Source organism: Ptychodera flava, chromosome 4 (assembly GCF_041260155.1).
Source record: "Ptychodera flava strain L36383 chromosome 4, AS_Pfla_20210202, whole genome shotgun sequence".
NCBI classification, from domain to species: domain Eukaryota; kingdom Metazoa; phylum Hemichordata; class Enteropneusta; family Ptychoderidae; genus Ptychodera; species Ptychodera flava.
The window spans coordinates 44,094,319-44,117,973 of NC_091931.1; the positions used below are offsets into that span (position 1 = coordinate 44,094,319).

At 37.4% G+C, this 23,655-nt stretch overlaps 4 protein-coding genes across 6 annotated transcripts in view; 2 read left to right on the forward strand and 2 right to left on the reverse strand.

The window, feature by feature from the left end:
* Positions 1-6,099: 6,099 nt before the first annotated feature.
* LOC139131900 (cytochrome c oxidase assembly factor 5-like) lies at positions 6,100-8,059 on the reverse strand. The gene is made up of 4 exons (XM_070698210.1): positions 8,000-8,059; positions 7,636-7,860; positions 7,308-7,403; positions 6,100-7,059 (listed from the first exon to the last, which is right to left on the reverse strand). The coding sequence occupies exons 2-4, from the start codon at positions 7,741-7,743 to the stop codon at positions 7,018-7,020; spliced, it is 246 nt and encodes an 81-aa protein (XP_070554311.1). The 5' UTR covers positions 7,744-7,860; positions 8,000-8,059; the 3' UTR covers positions 6,100-7,017.
* A 12-nt stretch (positions 8,060-8,071) lies between these two features.
* On the forward strand, positions 8,072-16,586 carry LOC139131898 (protein unc-50 homolog A-like). Its single transcript, XM_070698207.1, has 8 exons — positions 8,072-8,258; positions 11,180-11,386; positions 12,356-12,381; positions 12,647-12,712; positions 13,271-13,391; positions 13,947-14,089; positions 14,976-15,077; positions 15,782-16,586. The coding sequence occupies exons 2-8, from the start codon at positions 11,181-11,183 to the stop codon at positions 15,919-15,921; spliced, it is 804 nt and encodes a 267-aa protein (XP_070554308.1). The 5' UTR covers positions 8,072-8,258; position 11,180; the 3' UTR covers positions 15,922-16,586.
* On the reverse strand, positions 16,520-21,880 carry LOC139131899 (short coiled-coil protein B-like). The gene is made up of 4 exons (XM_070698209.1): positions 21,478-21,880; positions 20,081-20,239; positions 18,673-18,820; positions 16,520-18,094 (listed from the first exon to the last, which is right to left on the reverse strand). Exons 1-3 carry the CDS (start codon positions 21,527-21,529, stop codon positions 18,678-18,680), a joined length of 354 nt encoding a protein of 117 aa, XP_070554310.1. The 5' UTR covers positions 21,530-21,880; the 3' UTR covers positions 16,520-18,094; positions 18,673-18,677.
* A 104-nt stretch (positions 21,881-21,984) lies between these two features.
* Positions 21,985-23,655, forward strand: part of LOC139131895 (uncharacterized ATP-dependent helicase YwqA-like) — a 32,680-nt gene continuing 31,009 nt past the window's right edge. For 2 of the 3 annotated variants that reach the window (XM_070698203.1, XM_070698205.1), the window contains exon 1: positions 21,985-22,090. The gene's annotated coding sequence lies outside the window, so the exon portion shown is untranslated. The remainder of the gene's footprint in view (positions 22,091-23,655) is intronic. The other variant, XM_070698204.1, reaches the window with a different exon arrangement.

The window sequence follows — 23,655 nt, forward strand, 5'->3', positions numbered from 1 at the left end:
TTGCTGTGTATGATAACCAGCATTGTACGTCACTCGTATTTTGAAAATATGGTACATTACGTCACTCGTTCTGTGAAAGTACGAGGCCGTACTTCTGCTCGTACAATGTCAGTTGTGAGACAATTACATACCTCCTTGATATGTGTAACCACTCACTCCCATAGAATTCACCTTGATATGTGTACCACTCACTGCCGGAGAATTCACATTGATATGTGTACCACTCACTCCCGTAGAATTCACCTTGATATGTGTACCACTCACTCCCGTAGAATTCACATGATATGTGTACCACTCACTCCAATAGAATTCACATTGATATGTGTACCACTCACTCCAATAGAATTCACCTTGATATGTGTACCACTCACTCCCGTAGAATTCACTTGATATGTGTACCACTCACTCCCCGTAGAATTCACCTTGATATGTGTACCACTCACTCCCGTAGAATTCACATTGATATGTGTACCACTCACTCCAATAGAATTCACCTTGATATGTGTACCACTCACTCCCGTAGAATTCACCTTGATATGTGTACCACTCACTCCTGTAGAATTCACCTTGATATGTGTACCACTCACTCCCACAGTTCACCTTGATATGTGTACCACTCACTCCCGTAGAATTCACATTGATATGTGTACCACTCACTCCCATAGAATTCACCTTGATATGAGTACCACTCACTCTGTAGAATTCACCTTGATATGTGTACCACTCACTCCCCTAGAATTTACCTTGATATGTGTACCACTCACTCCTGTAGAATTCACCTTGATATGTGTACCACTCACTCCCACAGTTCACCTTGATATGTGAACCACTCACTCCCATAGAATTCACCTTGATATGAGTACCACCCAATCTCATAGAATTCACCTTGATATGTGTACCACTCACTCCCATAGTTCACCTTGATATGTGTACCACTCACTGTCATAGAATTCACCTTGATATGTGTACCACTCACTCCCATAGATTTACCTTGATATGTGTACCATCACTCCCACAGTTCACCTTGATATTGTGTACCACTGAAGCTGAAGAGATCATACCAAAGACAGGTTATGATGGATATTGAAAATTTGAACACACAGAATCCAACTGAGTTTTGGAGTCACATTAATAAATTGGGTCCTAGAACAAAAAATGATATTCCATGGGAGGTTTACGCAGAAAACAATAGCGTCACAACAGATGTTAATTCAGTTTTAAATAAATGGAAATCTGACTTTGAAGATCTCTATAGGCTTTCTGTCACGGGAGACACTGGATTCGATGAGGACTTTTACCAACATATTTTGAGTTGGTAAGGCAGTTAGACAGTAATCATGTTAACCCCCTATTGAATTGTGATATTTCACTTAAAGAGGTAACGAATGTAGTAAATAAGTCAAAACTCAATAAAGCAGTTGGCGTTGACAAACTTCCTTATGAGATTTTCAAAACCCAACTGCAATTAAATTGCTTCACAAGTTATTTCAACTTTATTTTAATTTTGGAAAAATACCTAGTATGTGGAGAAAAGCTATAATCAAATCAATACCCAAAAATGCATTGAATAATCCCCGAGTTCCTTTAAATTATCGAGGAGTAAGCCTTCTGTCAACTGTGAGTAAATTGTATTCTGGGATTATAAATAGTACTTGTTCAATATTTTGACGCAGAAAATATTTTAGTCAATGAGCAAAATGGTTTTAGGAAAGGTAGGGCCTGTATCGACCACATTTATGTTATGACAAGTATTATCAGAAATAGAAAAGCGTCAGGTTTGTCCACATTTGCAGCTTTTATAGATATGAAAAAAGCATTTGATTGGGTAAACAGAGATATATTGTTTTTTAAGTTACTTGAAAATGGTGTTTACGGCAAATTGTACAAAGCAATTAAGAGTTTCTATGAGAACCCACTTTCTTGTGTTAATGTAAATGGTTTGCTTTCCCCTTGGTTTTCAACAGATTCTGGTGTTAGACAGGGAGATGTACTGTCTCCTACACTCTTTTCTATTTATCTGAATGATTTTGCTAAAGAGGTTAACAACCTCCATATTGGAGTTCCAGTTGGTGACCGAGAGGTTGCAATTCTGCTGTACGCAGATGATATAGTCATTCTTGCTGAAAATGAAGAAAATCTCCAAAAGGCTGTTGAGTGTCTAGAAAATTGGTGTAAGAAATGGCGTATGGTAGTAAACGAAAACAAAACACAAGTTGTTCATTTTAGAAATAAAAATGTCAGGCTGTCAAATTTTGTTTTTAAATATGAAGGACGGAATTTAGAAACAGTGTCTCAGTATAAATATCTAGGTTTGGTTTTCAATGAGTTTTTAGACTACGAAGTAACGGCAAAAATCTTATGCAATTCAGCAGGAAGGGCTTTAGGAGCTGTTATTTCTAAAATCCATAGATTTAAGGATTTCCATTACAATACTTTTCTACCTTGTATAATTCCTGTGTTGTTCCAATTTTGGACTACTGTGCGGGGATATGGGGATTTGGTCAGTTTAAAAACTGTGACACAATACAAGATCGAGCATTGAGATATTTCATGGGTGTACATAAATATGCCCAAAGTTGGCTCTAAATGGAGACATGGGTGGGATAACCCAAGTTTTCATCGAAAGCTTGATATGTTACGTTTCTGGAATAGACTGTTGAAAACACCAGACAACAGAATAACGAAATCAGTTTTTCTGTGGGATTATGCTTTGCAAACAAAAAATTGGTCGAACGATATAAAAAGTGTTCTCTCAGAAATTGACTTTCAAAATAGATTTGTGACCGAGAAATGATAAATTAGAAGAAGCTCGTGAATTGTTAAGAATTTTTCATGCTAGAAATGGGAACTAGAGTGCAACAAAAGTCAAAATTAAGGACGTATTGTAATTTTAAAAAGGAATACGGAAAAGAAATGTATTTGACAGGTTGTATGTCTCGTGCGAAGCGGTCTCTCATGGCCCAGTTTAGGACGGGCATACTCCCACTTAAAATAGAAACGGGGAGATTCAGTAATCTTGCAGTGGAACAGAGGTTATGCGAATTCTGTCCTCTTCATGTTGAAGATGAATTTCATTTTTTTTGTTTCAATGTGTACTCTGTATGAAGATTACCGTAAGTCACTTTTAGACAAGATATTGACTGATATGCCAGATTTTAATGACTTAAGCAACGATAACAAGTTATGTATACTTATGACAAAATTCTGTAATAATGTAGCAGACTACATTTATAGGGCATTTTCGAGAAGGAAAAGCACACTTTACAAATAATGTATCCTTTTTTGTCTTCAATGTGGTATTCATTATTATTAACGTTTCTTATAAGCCCAGCGGGCTGGATGTGGCAATAGAAAACACTTCATTGTAATTTATTTAAATGGTGAATAAGTCCACATAGGACACTTAAATAAATAAATACAACAACAACAACACCACTCACTCCCGTAGAATTCACCTTGATATGTGTACCACTCACTCCCGTAGATTCACCTTGATATGTGTACCACTCACTCCCGTAGAATTCACCTTGATATGTGTACCACTCACTCCCATAGTTCACCTGATATGTGTACCACTCACTCCATAGTTCACCTTGATATGTGTACCACTCACTCCCATAGAATTCACCTTGATATGTGTACCACTCATTTCCATAGAATTCACATTGATATGTGTACCACTCACTGCCCTAGAATTCACCTTGATATGTGTACCACTCACTCCCACAGTTCACCTTGATATGTGAACCACTCATTTCCATAGAATTCACATTGATATGTGTACCACTCACTGCCCTAGAATTCACCTTGATATGTGTACCACTCACTCCCACAGTTCACCTTGATATGTGTACCACTCATTTCCATAGAATTCACATTGATATGTGTACCACTCACTGCCCTAGAATTCACCTTGATATGTGTACCACTCACTCCCATAGTTCACCTTGATATGTGTACCACTCACTTCCATAGAATTCACCTTGATATGTGTACCACTCACTCCCACAGTTCACCTTGATATGTGTACCACTCACTCCCATAGTTCACCTTGATATGTGTACCACTCACTTCCCATAGAATTCACCTTGATATGTGTACCACTCACTCCCATAGAATTCACCTTGATATGTGTACCACTCACTCCCATAGTTCACCTTGATATGTGTACCACTCACTCCCATAGAATTCACCTTGATATGTGTACCACTCACTCCCATAGTTCACCTTGATATGTGTACCACTCACTGTCATAGAATTCACCTTGATATGTGTACCACTCACTTCCATAGAATTCACCTTGATATGTGTACCACTCACTCCCACAGTTCACCTTGATATGTGAACCACTCACTCCCATAGAATTCACCTTGATATGTGTACCACTCACTCCCATAGTTCACCTTGATATGTGTACCACTCACTTCCATAGAATTCACCTTGATATGTGTACCACTCACTCCCACAGTTCACCTTGATATGTGAACCACTCACTCCAATAGAATTCACCTTGATATGTGTACCACTCACCCCATAGTTCACCTTGATATGTGTACCACTCACTGTCATAGAATTCACCTTCATATGTGTACCACTCACTCCCATAGAATTCACCTTGATATGTGTACCACTCATTCCATAGAATTCACCTTGATATGTGTACCACTCACTGCCCTAGAATTCACCTTGATATGTGTACCACTCACTCCCACAGTTCACCTTGATATGTGAACCACTCACTCCCATAGAATTCACCTTGATATGTGTACCACTCACTCCAATAGTTCACCTTGATATGTGTACCACTCACTCCCATAGAATTCACCTTGATATGTGTACCACTCACTCCCACAGTTCACCTTGATATGTGAACCACTCACTCCCATAGAATTCACCTTGATATGTGTACCACTCACTCCCATAGTTCACCTTGATATGTGTACCACTCACTGTCATAGAATTCACCTTGATATGTGTACCACTCACTCCCATAGAATTCACCTTGATATGTGTACCACTCACTCCCACAGTTCACCCATACGGCGATGCCTACGTGTCCGTCCCAGGGGTGGGTAGGTGTTTTGTTTGCATTGCTAATAAAGATATATTCTACCCAACCACCGTCCCTCCACCCAAAGTCAACAACAAACGCGCCAGCAAGTATATCTTCAGTTATACCTTGCTGGCGCATTCGTTGACTTTGTCAAATTTAATCCGGTGATAATCTCATGACAGCGTCCACAGATTAGTAATTTACCCTTGCTTACTTTGGCCAATTAGGCACTCAAACTCATCAGATAATAGATACAGCATGTTGATAAAACGTTAACGCAAGATTGTCAAGGGCAGTGCCAAGTTTAAGACCAAAACACTAAAGGTTGGTAGAATATATCTTTATTAGCAATGCAACGAAACACCTACCCACCCCTGGGGACGGACACGTAGGCATTGCCCTATGCTTCAATGAGTTGATTGGTAATGTCTGAACCTCTTGTTTAATGGACATATCAGTACTATCAATTATTGAACAAATTGTAGCAAGCATGTCAAACTTTTAGACAAATTTTCCAGTCTGCACGGCCAACATTTCTCTGCCAAAGTCCTGACTGCATTACATATTGCAGAATTTTCATAAAATAAGAATTCTTTTAGCTACTACTTTACGATATACAAATTAAAGTAGTGACAAACTATAGGTAAGATGTGCATTTCAACACTCAAGATTGGCTAAAATTGTTTTAAACTGCCAACCAATCTGAAAGTTTTGTACATATGGTATGGCAAAGCATCATTGAAATAGACGTACTTGGATAAATATTCTGTGGATGGATGTTCAGTTTCACCATTTTTGACCAAAATAGTTGTCAGATATCAGATTTCATGAAAACACTGACAGCTCTGCTGAGTTAAAAAGCAAAAAAAATGTGTCATACTTCAATAAATTTCCTCATTTTCTGAATGATTGCATACTTACAAACAGGTCCAGTATACTACATTTACAGGAGTTGATTTGATTATGCTGTAAACTCTTTTACTTCATACCTCCACGTCTAACCTTAAAAACAATGGCATTGTAAAGAACCAAAGACAACACCCACATACCTCTCAAAACTCTGTTTTAATTTCATCACTCAAGCAGAAAATACCATTCTCAGTACAACTTTGAGCACACAGAGCTGAATACTTGCAAATACAAGCCTGTCTTTCATGTGAACTTCATTGTTTGTGGGCAGTTCTTGCAACTGAACAACTGTACTGAGAAAACACTATTAGTGACTGATTTCATTTTTTTAGCATACCCATATAACAATGATGGGATGCTTATGTGAGAAACTGGCTGTTAAAGGTATAACTGGCAATTTAACTGCCTTTCTGCATTCTGCCAGCTATTGAACCTTGATAGACACTGAATGTTGAGATAGGGATGCCAAATAGACATTGAATGTTGAGATAGGGATGCCAAATAGACATTGAATGTTGAGATAGGGATGCCAAATAGACATTGAATGTTGAGATAGGGATGCCAAATAGACAGAAATTGAATGTCAAGGTAGGGATTCCAAAATACTGATAAAGAAAGCCGAGGGTTTGGTAGGGCTGGAAGATTGCATCACAGAATGTAACGTCTCATACTTTAAATATTGGCTTTAAAATATAAGCATTTTCTATTTTCCAGATTCTGGTTCATTTACTTCCAAAAATGAAACATTTGATTAAAACGAACAAAAACAATCTAAATATGAATATGAAAGTCTCAAAATGTTGGATGTTCAAAACTTCAACACCAAAAAGAAGGTTTCTGTACAAAAACAAAAATTACATTGTGAACAATTTAAATGCTATTGAAATATTGCAACACCAGGTAGAAACCCAACAACAGGTAGAACAACATTACCTATGGGTGGCTTTTTATTTGCATTCTGCACAACAGAAATTTTTCAATCATAACAACAGAAGACAATCTGCTAAAAACTATAATGCTATTACAATGATAAACGATCTGCTATGTTCATGTCTTCAGTATCCTTTACGTCCTCGGAATCTTGTTCTATTGTCAAGCTAGAAAAACAAAAACAAACATATATTGAAATATGAATGAAATTTGAATGTCACTATTGTGGCATAATATTACATGAATTTAGAAGCAAGATAATAACAAATTTACTTCATCTTTGAAAGCAATTTTTGCGGCTGATGTCTTAAAAAGTACTTTTGTAGATTGCAGATTTTATATAATCTATGTTCTTGATATTGTGCACAGCAATGCTGAAATGTAAAATGAAGTAAAATAGTGTGTTGGCTCTTACCAGTGATCTCTTACATTCAAAGAAAGCAACACGCAGAGCATTACACTCATCGTCCATAAGACCTGCTTTAAGGCACTCCCTAGGTGTTTTGCCGTCCTGAAATGAAAAGGTGGCCAAGAGGTCACAAAGGTTTACATTCGAAGGAAATTTCTCTGACAATAAAATGTTCGCAGGAATTTGTAAATAGTACATGATTTAAACAGAAAATCACAGGAGCCCCCCCCCCCCCCCCCCCCCCCCCCCCGCCTGTATCCTGCCACCACGAGTTAAAAAAGAGAGATGCTTCGAATCAACCAAATCAAAACTCCTCATGATCCAGCATCTTTACCTTTCTTACGCAGTCACTTGCCAGGAGACAGTTTTTGAAGTCCTCTCTCACAGCGGCACATGGTCTTTTGTCTTCTAATTCTGGTCTATCATCCCAATACTTAGGCATGTTGCCAACTGTTCGTGATACGTAACCGGTTTTCTACTGTTCACATGCACGATATACTAGTAGCCAATGCTCCGTCACGGAGTCCGTGCATGTATTTGTCAGTTCACGCAGCGGTCACTGAAACATGTGAAACACTTTTTTCAAATTAGAATTATCAGAAGGAAAATGTATTGCAATGAATGCACTTCTTTGCTGTCGAGTAATGCTGATCTAAAGTCAATGCCTAACGGAATTATTGCTTATTTTCAAAACAAACCTCGATGGTCGCGACGATCCATGCAAGCAGACATCTTGAGTGACGAACACTGGGTAATGCGTCAAACTTTGCGCAGATGTTTGATATTTATTCAACACGTCAACATAGACTCAGGCGGATCTCTGGTCTCGTCTATGCCACAGTTTTCATTTTGGAGTGAGACACTACACAAAACTTTCGGGCGTTCTCCACATTACCTTTCATTCAAATGCAATTGAGGGTTCGTGTGAGAACAGTAATTAAAGGGAAACGTTAAGAGGTAGGTTACTGTATGCAAGGGCACGGAGTGTTCTGTCTGACTTCATTGGACTCAACCATGGATGTACATCTCTACAGTTCACTCAGAATCAAAAATGTTAAGTTACCAATTAATGGATACATAAATTTCTAGATTATGTGTGAAATAAAATTAAGATATTATCGACCTGAGCTACTTGCAGAGAATGCCTTAGAATTATGAATGTTGAGCGAACGAACGATTTTATGTGTGATTTTGGTGCAATTAAATCACTCAGATCAGAGTGGTAAATGTTAATAATTTGATGATAGATTATTACATGCATCATTCCTGCATTGATTTTGTGAATCATCACGCTCTCTGGGTCAGGGCTGCTGTAATACGTCAACTTAATCCGTGGAACTGTGTACACTTGTGCTATTTCACTGCGTCGACAGGATTTCAAAACAAGGTGTCTTTTTACCAACACTGTTTTTACTTAAAAACATGGCTCATAAAATTTTGATTTTCATGGGGATGGAGCAGAAAACTCTTTGAAAAATATGCCAAGTTACAAATGTACATGTTTTTATTTCATAATATCTTTGCTCAATAGCAGACCAACCTTAAATTTTGCAATTTAGAGGGCAATATCGCAGTGTTAGGGTACAGTAGTACTCTACTGTAATAGCAGAACCCGTATTCCATGACATCACGTTGCCAGTGACAGAAACAGTGTATCAGTTGGATTTTGCTGGCATTTATTGTCCACTTTCAAATGAATTTTAACAAAACTTGCATCATTATCAATTCCTTAATTTCTGCCAACAGTGTGAATCCTTCAATATTCCTCTGAACAACATTCGGTAATTTTTCAAGGCTGTCATTACAAACTCACTTATACCATTAGATCACAATATTGACTTCATCCATTCCATGGATATTCCTTTCACTGATAGGGATGTATTTCTTGACTTTGCACATCCATTGTTCTATTTATGTACTATTTATTTCACTCTTGCAATGTTCATTTTCTACTGAATTGTACATTTTTGCAGACTGTCTAATCTCATCATAAATATGCCCCTTTGCAAAGTTATAGTATCATGAAAGGATTTTCACAGATTTCAATATTTTTGTTCAAAAACTAATCTCCCTATCATGAAACAGTCTGACAACACTGTAGAATGGAAGAACTCAGTCCTGTACATAAAAGTGTAATCTGTTAAACTCATTGAATTTATGGAGAGAAGTATTTTCCATTAGAAAAATGCAAAGATATTATTGTCATTGGATAATAACACATTTTGTGTCAGAATTGTAAAACTTCAGTAGTCGTATGAAAGCCAACACGCAACGTCAGAACTGTGTATGTATCCCCGCCCTACCACAGCCCCACCTCCGCTGCTGTGCCGCTGAACACCTGACCTCAGCAGGTCACCGGGTCTGTAAACTTGTGATGTTTGGCGCACAGAATATGAAAACTTCCTGCTTGTCCGTCTACAAATTTATACATTTCCGCGCGTAAACTCTACTTGAGAGTTTGATGACTCCTATGGTTATATTACGGGGGGGGGGGGGGGGGGGGGGGGGGGGCGCACACTGATACACTCTTAACATGTCGAGTTTATAGTTTTGTCGTTAGGCGCAGGTAATTCTTCATTCAAAGTGCAAAATAATGATAAACATACAAATTTGCAAGAAACCTTAGAGGTTAAATCAATCAAAATGTGCCAATTCTAAGTCATTTATTTGTTTTCCTTCAGCATCAAAACCACAGAAGTGCATAGGGTGAGCGACGGGGGTCACGTATCAATGGCGTTTGAAAATGGTGTCAGGCAGAAAATGCAAGCGCTTCACTCATGCGCTCGACCGACCGAGTAAAAAGTACAGAAAAGTGCAATTTCTGCCGAAATCGAAGACATTAGCGCACGAAAATATTCTAAATTTAATGACATACAAATTAGGGGTTACCGACTCCAATTTTGTTTTGCAAAAATCGCTTTAATTAACCATTTACCACCGGAACCTCCAACGGGGGTGCCGACGACTGATGGAATATTTAAACTTTCATCTCTCTCGCGAGACTGAAACGGGAGTTTAAAGAATCGCATTTTAGTCAAATTTCGGGATTTTTATCACACAATTTGTATACCACCATGTTCCTGAAATCGTAGAGAACCTGGAGCCCCAAAATCACGCCGTTCTTCGACCTATAGCGTGAGAACGGGGCAAAATAAGAAACGAGATTACAATCGTGCACCGGGAAAAGATTTTACTATATAGGAGTAATGATTTTGTCTTTTAGGGTGTCATCACCCTTTCATCACCAAATCTTTACTTATGCGTGTTATCTCCTGTGGCAAAATTAGACCTCTGTAAAGATATATGGATGTGAAAGGTTTGATATACCATGAGATTTTGACCAGTTCACGACATATATGCACGAGCGATAGCGAGTGCATATATGAAGTGAACTGGTCAAAATCGAGTGGTATACCGTCGCTGGGTGTGATTTATTGCTATTATATCATAACAGTATATTGAAATTCTGGCATGCAACGTCATAAACGAATTTTTGCTCAAGCTGAGAGCATGCGCGTATGCCAGCCGTGGTATATCGCCAATATACCACGGTTCTTTTCGCGTCTCGACCAATCAGATCGCTGTATTTGCACCATCAATATACTGGTATGATATACGGTAATTACCAATAACGTACTATGGTATTATCCTACCATGGAGTCCTATGATGGCAGTTCTTTACATCCATCCAACAAGCAAACCATCAGACAGAAATGAGACTTCTTCTGTCCATGAGCAAACATATGTTGATGCACGAGAGCAAAATAAAGTGTAGTAGGCTGAGGAAGTAGCAGTAAAGAATGTGTGCAGTTCATAAGACTCACACACAACTTCTGCACAAATGCAGTAACGCCAACTTTTTCTCTGTTTCATTGAAGAATGCTGACAAATTCAATGTTGCTGCACAAAGTAGAAACATCACCGCCACCCAGTCCAACTGGTGTGAATAATCCAAGACTGCAAGCCAGGCACACGGCGGGAGCCAAAAGGCAGAAATACCTCCGCAGGATATTCAAGTTCCAGCAAATGGACTTTGAGTTCGCCCTTTGGCAAATGTTATATTTATTTATTTCACCTCAAAAAGTGTAAGTGTTTCGTCTGAGTTATTTACAGGCGTTATGTAAAGATACAGAATTAAGCGTTGTATGTCAGAAAATAGAGAACACACTGAAACCTAAAAGGGATTGAATATGTAAGGATTGATATCTTGTTCGTGTAAGATACTGCTGCAACTATCTTGGAGTATTGCTTCCATGGCGAATTGGTTTAAACAAACTTAAAGGATTGTTTCTGATCCTTCGGAGCAAGTTATTCTGATGGGCGACACAAAGCACTATGTAGAAGTTGGGTTACCTTTCATTTACATGTAATAGTAAAATAAGTATGGTGTAAAATTGTCAACAGATAATTAAAAATCTGATTACATGCCTTAACATGTAAAGGGCCAGTTGCTGTAATTTCTGATGATTTTTTTCGCTATTTTGTGTTTTTTGTATCAACTTTGTTTTCTTGTTCTATTCGCAAAAGCATGTTGTAACACCAACTATTTAGCTTGTCAACACTGTGTCTTTATGTGTGAAATGCACTTATTGTTTACATTTGAATTCTTGTCTGGACCAGAATTCACTATTCGATGATAAGAATGCATTTGTATGTGTACAGGCAAAGTTCACAAGCTAAATGCTGTGTATCTTACCTTGCTTTTGGGAGTAGAACAATAAACTGCAGTTGACATCACAAACAAACTGGTGAAAATATAATCATCAAAAGTTATTGCTTCCGGCCATTCAACAACCACAGCAGCTCATCTATAAACCCAAAGAGTATAGCTGAAACAAGCCAGTGAAGCATTCAGTATAGGGAATACAGGTAGGTGGACACACAGCCTGCCAGCGAAGTCTGGGCTGAAAATGAAGGAACATCAATTTAGATTCTAGTCTATATTTTGGAAAGAAAGGATCTTTGTTTCTGGCAGATTTAATTTAGATTGCACATAAACCAGAAAGTTTTATGTATGTTGTTTACTCTATTGTCATGTTTTTTCAAATCTACAGGTACAGAAATTTCCAGTACAGAAAACGTAAGTGTCACCACCACATGCTGTGTAGTTTTCCATATACATGTATTCTTCTCTCTGCCATATACACTGAAAGAGCTGTGGAAGTTGAATGATGCATAATAGAGAGAGAATTTCCTAACCTGAGATCAATACATGCTAACAACAAGCATTTTAACATACATTTAAAGACAAGTTTGAAAGTAAACATAATTACATGATAAACATGATCAATGAAATTGTTGAATCTATAAGCTGTGACTTCAGACCAAATGATTTTGATCCACAGAGACAAAAGACCAGTGGGCACGTGATGATCCTGCCTTTCTTGTACTCCTCAGTATCTGCCTGTGTGGTAAGTGCCATAGCATAGTTGTTATTCATGACTATCCAGAGCTTTGCTGTAAGTCAAACTGATCCTCACATAGCAGTATTTCATTGTGTTGTTATTCCTGGTTTAAAGTAAAAAATTCTTCAAGCAAGATTTATAGCAAAAGAACATACAAGTCAGTTTCAAGTATAGCGCCCTCTAATGTGAGACTTTATAGGACATCTTTCCATGAGAAAAAATTGTGCCTGGGAATATCTATAAGAGTCATGTCTAATGTGAAGTCCTCAGAATTTCGCCTTCAATACATGAAATTCTCTCTGCCAATTATATTTTTGGAAAGTTGATTATTATTGATTTCTGTTGCTATTTCTCTAAAACAGCCACCTACTTAAATCCTTCATTTGTCTCATTAGTTCTATGACAGTGATCCATGGACATATCTCTGTGAAGACTAATTTGAACCCAGTCCCTCACCTAAGCCCTGACTGGTTGATGGGAAATTAGATAGTAAATATCCATGGGGTAACCGTTCTGATACAGCCTTTCATGTTCTTAAATGTAATCTATATTTTTTGTTTTCAGTGTCGTCAATTGGCTTTGCCATCGTCTTGAAACTTCACGTCCTGGCTTTCTTTAAATTTTTACTGTGGGTGGTGTTTGTTGATTGCATTGGAGTTGGTCTGCTAATTGCCAGTCTGTTGTGGTAAGTTGCCTATCACATGTTGTATCCATCACTTCCATTCTTGAAGTGAACAGGAACTCACATAAAGCCATTATGTTTGTAAGTGGAATGTTTAGGATGAGATAATGCCATTCTTTATCATTTTGTTAACTTAATATTCCATTTCAATTACCATAACATAGATAAGGTCTGTTAAAAAAAAACATTTATTGAGAGCATGAAATCAGTAATATTGATGATTTACTGGTGGACATTTTTACATGTAAGTAAGTATCAATGTTGTAGCCATTGGCAACAGATGCACTGCAATGAATCTGCATCAATTGACATAACCATTATTGTTGATGTTTATGTATACCATGGTAATTTATTTTCCCCTTTTGACTGATAAATCATATCTGAAGAAGAGAACAGTTGTTAGCAAAGTACACTGTGCAAGTGATCTTGCTGTTGTCGAAAAGTTTCTTCTCTTTGTACAGTACATCCCAGACTATGCATGAAGATGAATGCACATGATGAGTCTGGCTTTGAAAATTATGAGACCCCAGTGGTACAATTGTAAACTTTCTCCTGTAGGTTTGTGACCAACAAATACCTGAGGAGTAGCAGCAGTGCAGCCCCACAGGATGTGGAATGGGGATATGCATTTGATGTCCATTTGAATGCATTCTTTCCCTTACTCATGATATTACACTTCCTGCAGCTCTTTTTACTCAAGCGTAAGTAAAAATTCTCCTCATCGTCTTTGTGTCATTGTGTGTGTGATTCTACAGACACCATGACATTTAATATGGAACAGTCAGACAAAAGTTCTGTAAAGCAAGAGAAGCAAGAACTTTTATATATTTTCCATACCTTTTAATCTGACGTTAAAATATGGTCGCTTGTACTACTCTTAATATAATGCCAAAATGTATATGTTTAATGTCCATTATTGACAATTCAGTTGTCAACAAAAACACTGCATATTCTAAAATATACATTGTGTTCACAAGGCTTATACTATGTGTTTCAATGTACCAGGAAGGAAAAGAAAATGTAGTCATTTTTTTAAGAACAAAAATAATGAAAGTGTTATCAAAAGTTACAGCCATAGTCCCTCTAATGGCACTTTAGTTTCGAGAGAAGACTTATGGAGAAATGTAGTAGAGATGCTAATATTTGTGCAAATATTGTAATTGCGTATATCTTTATGCATTTCAAATGCCAGCTTCTCTTTTCCTCCATGGTCTTGCTTCGAGACTACATGATATAACTTTTTTTTATCCAAGAACTTTTCAAAAGTTATTCATGGTATGACATAAAAGCTCATGAATATTTATATCATCATAGACAGGGTAGAAAGATACATTTGGTTTTACCCACCAACTCAGAATGACCTTCCAAACAGCACCAACAATATGAATTTTTAGCTGCAGGAAACTGGAAAACAAGTATTGCGTGCAATTTTAAAACTTTGCAGCACAAAGGCTCGCCCGGAGTCTGTTTAGAGTTTACTGTAGTCATTGCAGAACAAACTTACACAATCTCAAAATCAGTGAATTCTCTCCACAAACATCCCTGATTGAACCATGATTACAATCGTGTATATGCTTTCTCCTGCAGCTGTCATCGCCCATGATTGGTTCATTTCATATTTCCTTGGCAACACCCTGTGGCTCATTGCTCTCAGCTATTATATTTACATCACATTCCTTGGATACAGTGGTAAGTGTTTGGCAAAAGGCTGCTATTAATGTCCATTCCTTCATGTTTTTAGATCTTTTACAAGCTGTTGGTCAAGCTGCCACTCAAGGGGGCTAAAATCAGTCAGACAGCTCACACTGACAAACTACCCAGTGGCACGTTTTGTGTATCAGTACTTTTGAAAACATGACGTTCATGATAAACATGTGAATTAATTTCCTCATTACACAATTCATAAGTTTAGAATAATAACTGATAAAAGAATATAACTTTTCATTTGTGAAGAATCGTGTGGGTGAAGAAAAACCAAGTCATCAACTGTGAAGTGTGTAGGCTGTTTAATGTTCATACTCTCCTGCCTACAGAGACGATATACCAAACTTGTCATCACAAACTTTCAAAAAGTTCAATATTTCTTTTACCTGTCGACTTTGTCCTTAATTCTCAGTGTTATTGGCATTTTGGATGCACTGTGTTGAATATCATCGGATAATGATTGAAATCTTAGTCTGTACAGCAATACAGTAATTAGGACAGAAGTACCCATTGGTACAAGTTTGAAGATGTATGGTAATTTAAAGAGTGTTCGTATACAAGCCAAAAGAAAATGCACAGGATTCTATTACGATAAATTTTGAAGTCATTTATATTTGTGTAAACCATGTCAGTAAATACTCACCCCTTTGATTGTTGATTAGACAGAAATTTTGTTTTTGATTTCACAGCTCTGCCATTTCTGAAAAAGACCGTGGTCCTGTTGTATCCTTCCATGCTGGCTGTTATCAGCATATATGTGTTGTCGTTGATAATGAGCTGGAACTGGAGTAGGGGACTCATGGACTTTTATGAATTCAGAGTACTGTAGTTGGACGCGACGCTACTGAGGACAAACAGAAGGAATAGGACTGAACTGTGTCCACTTGGGACATTATTAACGTTGTCTGTGCAAAAGTTCAAAGAGTGCATGTGCCATATGTAAACCAGCTGCAGTCACACACATATTCAATGTCAAACAGGTGAAACCAAAAGTTCAGTGGAATTCTGGGAAGACAGAGTATTGTTTGTAATTATTTATATATGTGGATATGTGTCTTTTTCGTAGTAGAGGCATTTTATCAAAATCACTTGTGCATGTATTTTGTTAGGGAATCAAAAATACTTAAAATTGCAGAATACCAGGGCAGGTGACTGCATAAAGCTGACTGTCTATTGCAATGTAGAAACAAAGCTGGGAGGCAAGTTAATTAGCTATACAGCATGAGAGATGTTGGTATGGAGAAATTCATATTTAAATTCATTTGACCAAGTAATGAATAGAAAATACAGTTTTAAGTTGGGATTAACGGGGAATATTTTATATACTTTTTTGAGGAATTTTACACATCGAAAGAGCATCAACAACAGTATCTTCAAAATTTATGTTGGGAATACATGATTGGAAAAAAGGCAACAGAAGAAGATAGTAGTGGAACATTAATGATTTTATTTGTTGCATAAAGTGTACATAATAAATAAAGGCATATAAAACTGCATTTGCTTGATCTATCATAACATACTGTAACATTTCTACTATGACCATGCTACTACTATTCAGTGCTCAGAAAGGCTCATTGTGTGACGTTTGACAAAATATACCAAAAGATTGAAACTGACATGAAGGCTGCAAACTGGCCTACTGTGAAGGAAATGATGATTGGCAGTGATGTCCAATAGTTATAAGCCAGGCTAATTCCTGTGAGAACTTTAATACCACGGTGATACCCAAATCCATAGAGTACTCCGTAAGTAAACAAAATTCAATCATAAGGTGGGAATTGAGACAATCAGAAATCTTGATGCCAGAGTATGTTTGCAACTGAAATTCAGCAGTTGTTTTTTCATGGATAGCCAGGGAAAACTTCACAATGGAATAATTCACTCACAATACAGCATAATTTCAAATGCTACAGCCTGACTGAGTGGAATGTTACCGATATACACCATGATTAGCCCTACAGGACATACAAGTAAGGATCTCACACATCCAATATTAAGCAATGTCAACGTCTATGTTACAATAAATGTCTGGATTTAGTTGCCCCCCTCCCCATGCAACATGGAAGAATTGTTTCTGCTGGGTCAAGGCCGTATGTCAAACTGAGTTGATCAGCCCCTGCAAAACCACGAAAGCAATATGTTTACAGCTACGCTGGCAATGTAAGTAAGAAATGTTGCATAAAAAATTTTCCTCTAAAACAAAGCTGCAACAATGTCATCAAAATTTAAACTCTGAAGTAAATTATTAAATTTCCTATGTTATAAAAGCAATATCTAAATGTATCTAACAGTACACAAGAAAGGGTTCGTTGACATAAAAAGAAAATTGTCAAATATACAAATTGAAATTTTTTTCATTTTCCTATCGATGGGCAATGCCAAGGAAGTCATTTTGGAGAAACGTCACTTACTGGTTAACTCTGTACCCATGAACAGTGTATTTGGTTCACATGCACTGATGCTAGCAGTAAGTGTGTACCAGTTTATTCATAAGATGTAGTACACAACATAATAAGAGTACTGGTGAAACGTGTCAAAGTATCAGAGTCCTAATCTAACATACAATGCAGTGAAGTATAAATTTGTGCACGCTACACAAATTATGAAACCTTAACTATTTGAATCCATCTCATTGGACTTCACTATTCTAAATGTGCCGCTACACTTAGCTTGAATGTTCACAGACAAGCAACAGTAAATCGGATAAAATTTTAAAAACATTTAAGTTTACAGTGGCATCTGAAGACAAATGTTTGGACAAATATTGCACATCTTCCTCAAAGTCAAATTTTACACTTGTAATGAGTGATAAGCACATCAAATCAAATGGAAGCATACAACATGTAATTGGAGCACAACGTGCATGTTTTGGTGCTGTGTGTTAATAATAAGTAGTTTAATAAATCACTCCAGTGATGTTCTCATGCTTCATGTATTTCATTCTGGACTTTGATGATGGTAGAATTGAAAATAACAAGCCTTAGGCAGCTATACCATCAGTCCTGTAAAAAAGATCAAACTGTGTTATTGGGGAATGTATTCATAATGATGTCAATGTTACTGGAAAAATTTGACGATGCATGCCATATCTTTCCTAAGTAAAGTGTAATGCAGTAACATTGTTGGATATGCTTAACACAAAAATACAGAACTCGTTTTCACAAGATTGGTGCAGTGACAGTGTGATCACGATAACAGCTGACTAGCACTGCATTTGATATTCATAAATTTCCAAATGATCAGAACATGGGGCAACCAAGTACATATGACCTAGATGAAGCAAAAATTTTGACCCATTTATGATTACTTCATTCACATGAACGATGATCAGCCATATAAATTTCTGATCTGTGTAACAGTTGGTGTAATAAGTGGAAATGAGAATTTGCATGTAATATGAAACATTTTGCCATGGGAAAGAATATGCCTGTCTTTTTTATAAAGACGCAAAGTTGCTGATAAAAAATCCTGTCTGTGTGTGAATGTGTCAACCCATACTACGAACATAATGAGTAATAATATAAGTAAAGAAATAATTAGTATAATAATAAAGAAAGTAATAATGAAAGCGGGTACTTACCCTTCTCACTTTTTCTTGCTTTTCGGTGACGTTGTCTGGAACACACTGGATGCTGACATTAGATTCTCAATGTACTGACCAAGTACTTGATTTTCTGATTTTAGCTTTAGGTTCTCCTCTTTCACTGCATCAACACGTGCAGACAAATCTTTGCAGGGAATAAACATAAATCAGGATTATGATCGCAGCAAAGAAATGACTGTGGATTGTTTGCATTCAGGAAGTTGAGTTTGCCTAGAAACACTCAGGAGTTGTCTTGACAGAGCCATGTCTGCAGAATGTAAAGCTCCGATAAAATTTTATGACAAGAAAAATATGCTTGTGTTTGCTCAAATTTATAATGCACATGAATGCAATAAATCCTTCCATATGCTATACCATAATTAAGTCCCATATGTCTGCACCACAAACTAATATAATCTCATGCCCTGACCTGTGTCTCCGCCATCATTCACCATTCATGGAATAATTATGATTGTCAGAATAGAACGGAACACACCACCTGCTTTCATCATTCCTGGTGGTATCATATGTATTACAGGAAACAACTATGTTAATGTTCTGGCATATATTATGGTACTGTTCATTTGACAACAGTTGTGACACAACACTAGCCTTCTTTTTATCTATCGAAAATGAAAATTATTCTTACCCAAATTCTGAAAGTGACCTTTTGTTCTGCCCTCTGAATAACTCAGTGAAATTTTAAATTTAATGAATCCAACTTTCATTCCAGAATAATCTATTTGTACAGCCTTCCTCTGACTTATTTCCTGATCAGGATTCCTTATCAACAGCTATTTAGCAGAGCTAAAAGACCGTTCATGTTTTACATGTACACTTCTCCGAACTGGAAGATTAAACTTTCACTGAAATTTTCCTTGAGGAAAGTATTAAGCCATTCTGTATCAAAATAAAGAACATATATCAGGGGGCACCACACAATTTGGGTATAAGAAACAAATTCCCTCAAAGTTACTGATATTTGAAGTTCAACCTGGCTGCTATCTCAATGTTAGCTCTGGAAAAATTAAATCCTTAATTTTTACAAAAACGAGATGGCAAAAATTTCATTTACCCTACAAGCTTCAAAATAATCAGAAAACAATTAAAAAATTTCAGAGCCCAAATATGTCCCGAGTGGCACTCTATCCTAAAACAAGGATGACCTTTATGATTTTCACTGAGATTGTGGCATTAGGAGAATGCACATTTGGCTTCTTCATTCTCTCTAGAGTCCTAAGAGTCATAGTTCAATGCTTTTATTCTGTGAACTAATATTAACCCTTTCACCACCATGGTTTGTCCCAAATCCATTGTTTTCTATGGTAAAGTTGGACCTGTATACAGGGAACTGGGGTGAAAGGGTTAAAGCAATGACTGATATCTAAACTCTCCTCATACTTACCATCAAGGGTGTTTTGTAGTTCCAGCACCTGACAAATCAGACGAGCCTTCTCCTCAGCTTCATCGTCTGTTAGTTTGTCATCACTACATATGCTGCTCGGTGTGCTTGCAAACTGACTACTGCCCATGCTCATGCTCTGTCTCATTGTCTGAGTTTCACCTGCAAAATACAAGCAAAAATGACCTTGAAATTGTACATATTTGCAATGTGTTTATGAAAGTGATGATAGTATTAAGGGTTAGAAGGCTACTTATAGTATTTCATGAGGTGGTTTTTTTACGTAATCAAAGGTCCCCTTGCATTGAATATACTGCTTGATGCAAAAAGCTTAGTTGTGTCAACATGAAAACAAAAGGACAAAATAGTAATGAATGTCATGCAATATCTGTCTGGTGATTGTCAACTTTTTATTTTTTTCATTATTTTTTTGTATATCAACTGGGAGTTTAATTCTACTCCCAAATGCATGTTGCAAAACACAATATTCTGCTTATCAACACGGTTTGTAATAGTGACTGTGTGTGGAGGAACTGAGTAAATACATGCATGGATGTACAAAAATAGATTTTACATCCATGATACATGTAAAAGGACCTATTATTGTTTACATTTGTAAGGATAAAATTTCACAGGGTCACTTATCAACAAAGCGTGCAATACCTCACAGTCCCTCTATCAAGGGCCTTGAATGAAGTTAAAAGCCCTGTTATTGTTAACATTTGTATGGACTGAACTTCATAATGTCACTTGCCAACAAAAACAATGCAGTCTATACATGTACATGTACAGGCTGAGTTGACAAGCTGAAAACTGTATCTCAACATCCTTTGCCAATATATATATATATATATATATATATATATATATATATATATATATATATATATATATATATATATATATATATATACACATACATATATATATATATATATATACACACACACACACACACACACACACACACATACATACTGATGTGCGCATTCAAGGTACATGGAGTCCGGTCAGCATAATTAAGTGTTTGTTATACTTGAATTATGCTATCAAGTTAACACACAGAAATGCAAAATCACATTATATATAGCTTGAAAATCTGAAAAAAAGGCAAGAAGGCGTATATTTCCCGATGTGATCAAATTATAATATTACAACTAGTTTGAGGTATAACTTTTGTCATGATTATTTCTCAGCAAGTTTTCGTCTGCCAACGTTTAAATACTTGCATATTCATATTTAATCAGTTAATCAGCGGTCAAAATAATAGTCAGCAGACAATCTTTTCCCATAAACTGCGACCATATTAATAGCATTCTCATTATTTATAGCAATTTGACAGGTATACATTGTATATTGTACAGTAGGTTGACTGGTGTCCTTGCTTTAACGCTACTTACCATGGTCGGCGTCATCCGACAGCGATACGTTATACATGTTTTCACTACTCATTCTCTCCTTGCACGAAGAATGAATAACATCAACGTTATGAATCAGCTAACACGACAAAGCTCTCTGCCAATATTTTCGGTCAGCTCTGGATAAACCTTCCGCCCTTGCCTGTGATTATCCAAATACTGCACTTTCCTTGCGACTCTCCAATCCTACCCCTACAAATTCACTCAAAATCCGTAACGTAAATTTCAAGGCTGAGACGGGTCAAGTAATCCTTATTTCAATATACTTGCGGATAAACGCATGAAATTTCAAGATTAAATGTCCTGTCGTACGAAAAACCTGCTCATCGGAGTCTCCTTCCTAGGAATAGTCGGCCATCTTCTGGTGATGATGTCATCAAGTCGCGATGGAACCATGGGAGTTTCCTGTCACATGCTCCATATAAACATAAACACAAGAATTGGCGCGCTGAGACAACGTGTGGAGGCATACCCCCAGTTAGTCGAGGGCGACACGTACAGCACCAGTCGCGGCATTCGCAAAGCGAGCGCTCTTCCAACAGGCGACCGACTTGAACCTCGCCAACTAGCATAACCTGTTTGCAGAATTTCCAAGGTATGTATACAGAAATAATGTTTTCGAATACACACTAAAATGAATTGCAAGTTTCGCTAGGGACTGCTTTCAACGTTGAGCTTACAGACAGTCCACCGGCAGAACTTGCCAGAAGATGGAACACGGTCGTAGTCATACTCAGGTCAAGCACATATGAAGTCAACCAAGACCCTCGTATCAATCCCCTTTTCAGTGTTTCTTCAAATTTTCAAAAGCAAAAAGAGGATTCTGTACAACGTCATGGGAGATGCATCGCCAACAAAGCAGGTGTCACTCTCGCTATTATATTTCGCTCCTGCATTTTGCCTTGTGACTGTTCCACTTTCCCTCCACATGACCTGGCCAGATATTTGCGATATAAGCGGAAAAAAGTAATAAGACGGGGTCTACTACGTTTACACCACAGTCGCGCGTGAATCGATTGATGACGGCCGCTGCACACATCGCACAGCGGCCGTCGTCGATTCACAAGCGACTGTGGTTTACACCATAAAAAAATCTAAGAATTCTCCGGATACGTGGTTCACTTGTAACACTGTTTTATGCTCATGGGACACGATCACTCCTTCAGATATTTTTTTAAGTTTTCTAAATCGTGCATACCAGTAATACCTCTGCTGAAAGGGTAACAAACAAGTAACTTCCTGTATTTCCAGGTTCATGATTAACTCGTTGACACTATTTGTTTATCAGACTTATCAGACAAGGCTAGTCATTGTATGTTTAATTAAGGAAGAGTTCCAGATGTTCTCCTATGAATACAGCATACGAATTTGTTGAGCAGGGAAGACTTTACCCAAAGCACCCCAGTGACAGAGAGAAAACCCTCTTGTTTCAGGGTTAATGCTAAGCTAAAGTTCTTCATACTGATTTTCTTATCGTACTGATCAGAAAAACAACATACTCTACATGAAAGTCAGGAAGAACATGTAACCACGGTCCCTCCGTGATGTAACAAAAGATGATTAGTTTTTAGGATTGTGTATTTTTAAAAAAAGTCAGATTGCACCCAGACAGTGTTGAAATGTGATGAGAAAATTCTAAAAGAAAAAACTCCACAACTCCATTGTCAAAAATAAGAAAAGTCCCACGTAACTAGATGCGGGAAAGAGAATGCTGACAAAACCCCCCTGCATAATTGAATACAGCATGGAGGAAGTTCTCTGCTACTACCTCCATGGAGGGAGGGGGAGTATTCTTTGCCTTATCCTGGCAGGATATCTCTCAGGTATTGATTTAGTCAATCATAACCAAGCCCATGTATAAATCTTGGGCAGTCCGCTGGGTAGTTCCATGACAACATACTTGACAGGTTCTCAGCAGTATAGAGGAAAAGGTACTCTGTCACTGATAGAAATGTTTACCTAAAGATTTGTACCTTAATAGGTATTCACGCCGCCCTGGAAGATATCCCAGAATCCACCACTTCGCCTTCGCTTCAAAAAATGACGGCCATCTAGCGATACCACGGTAAAGACGCTAAATTTTAAACTAATTTTAAGAGCCACTGTGTATTTTCTAATAAATTCATTTTCACGCCTACGACATTTTATTGCCTGATGTAC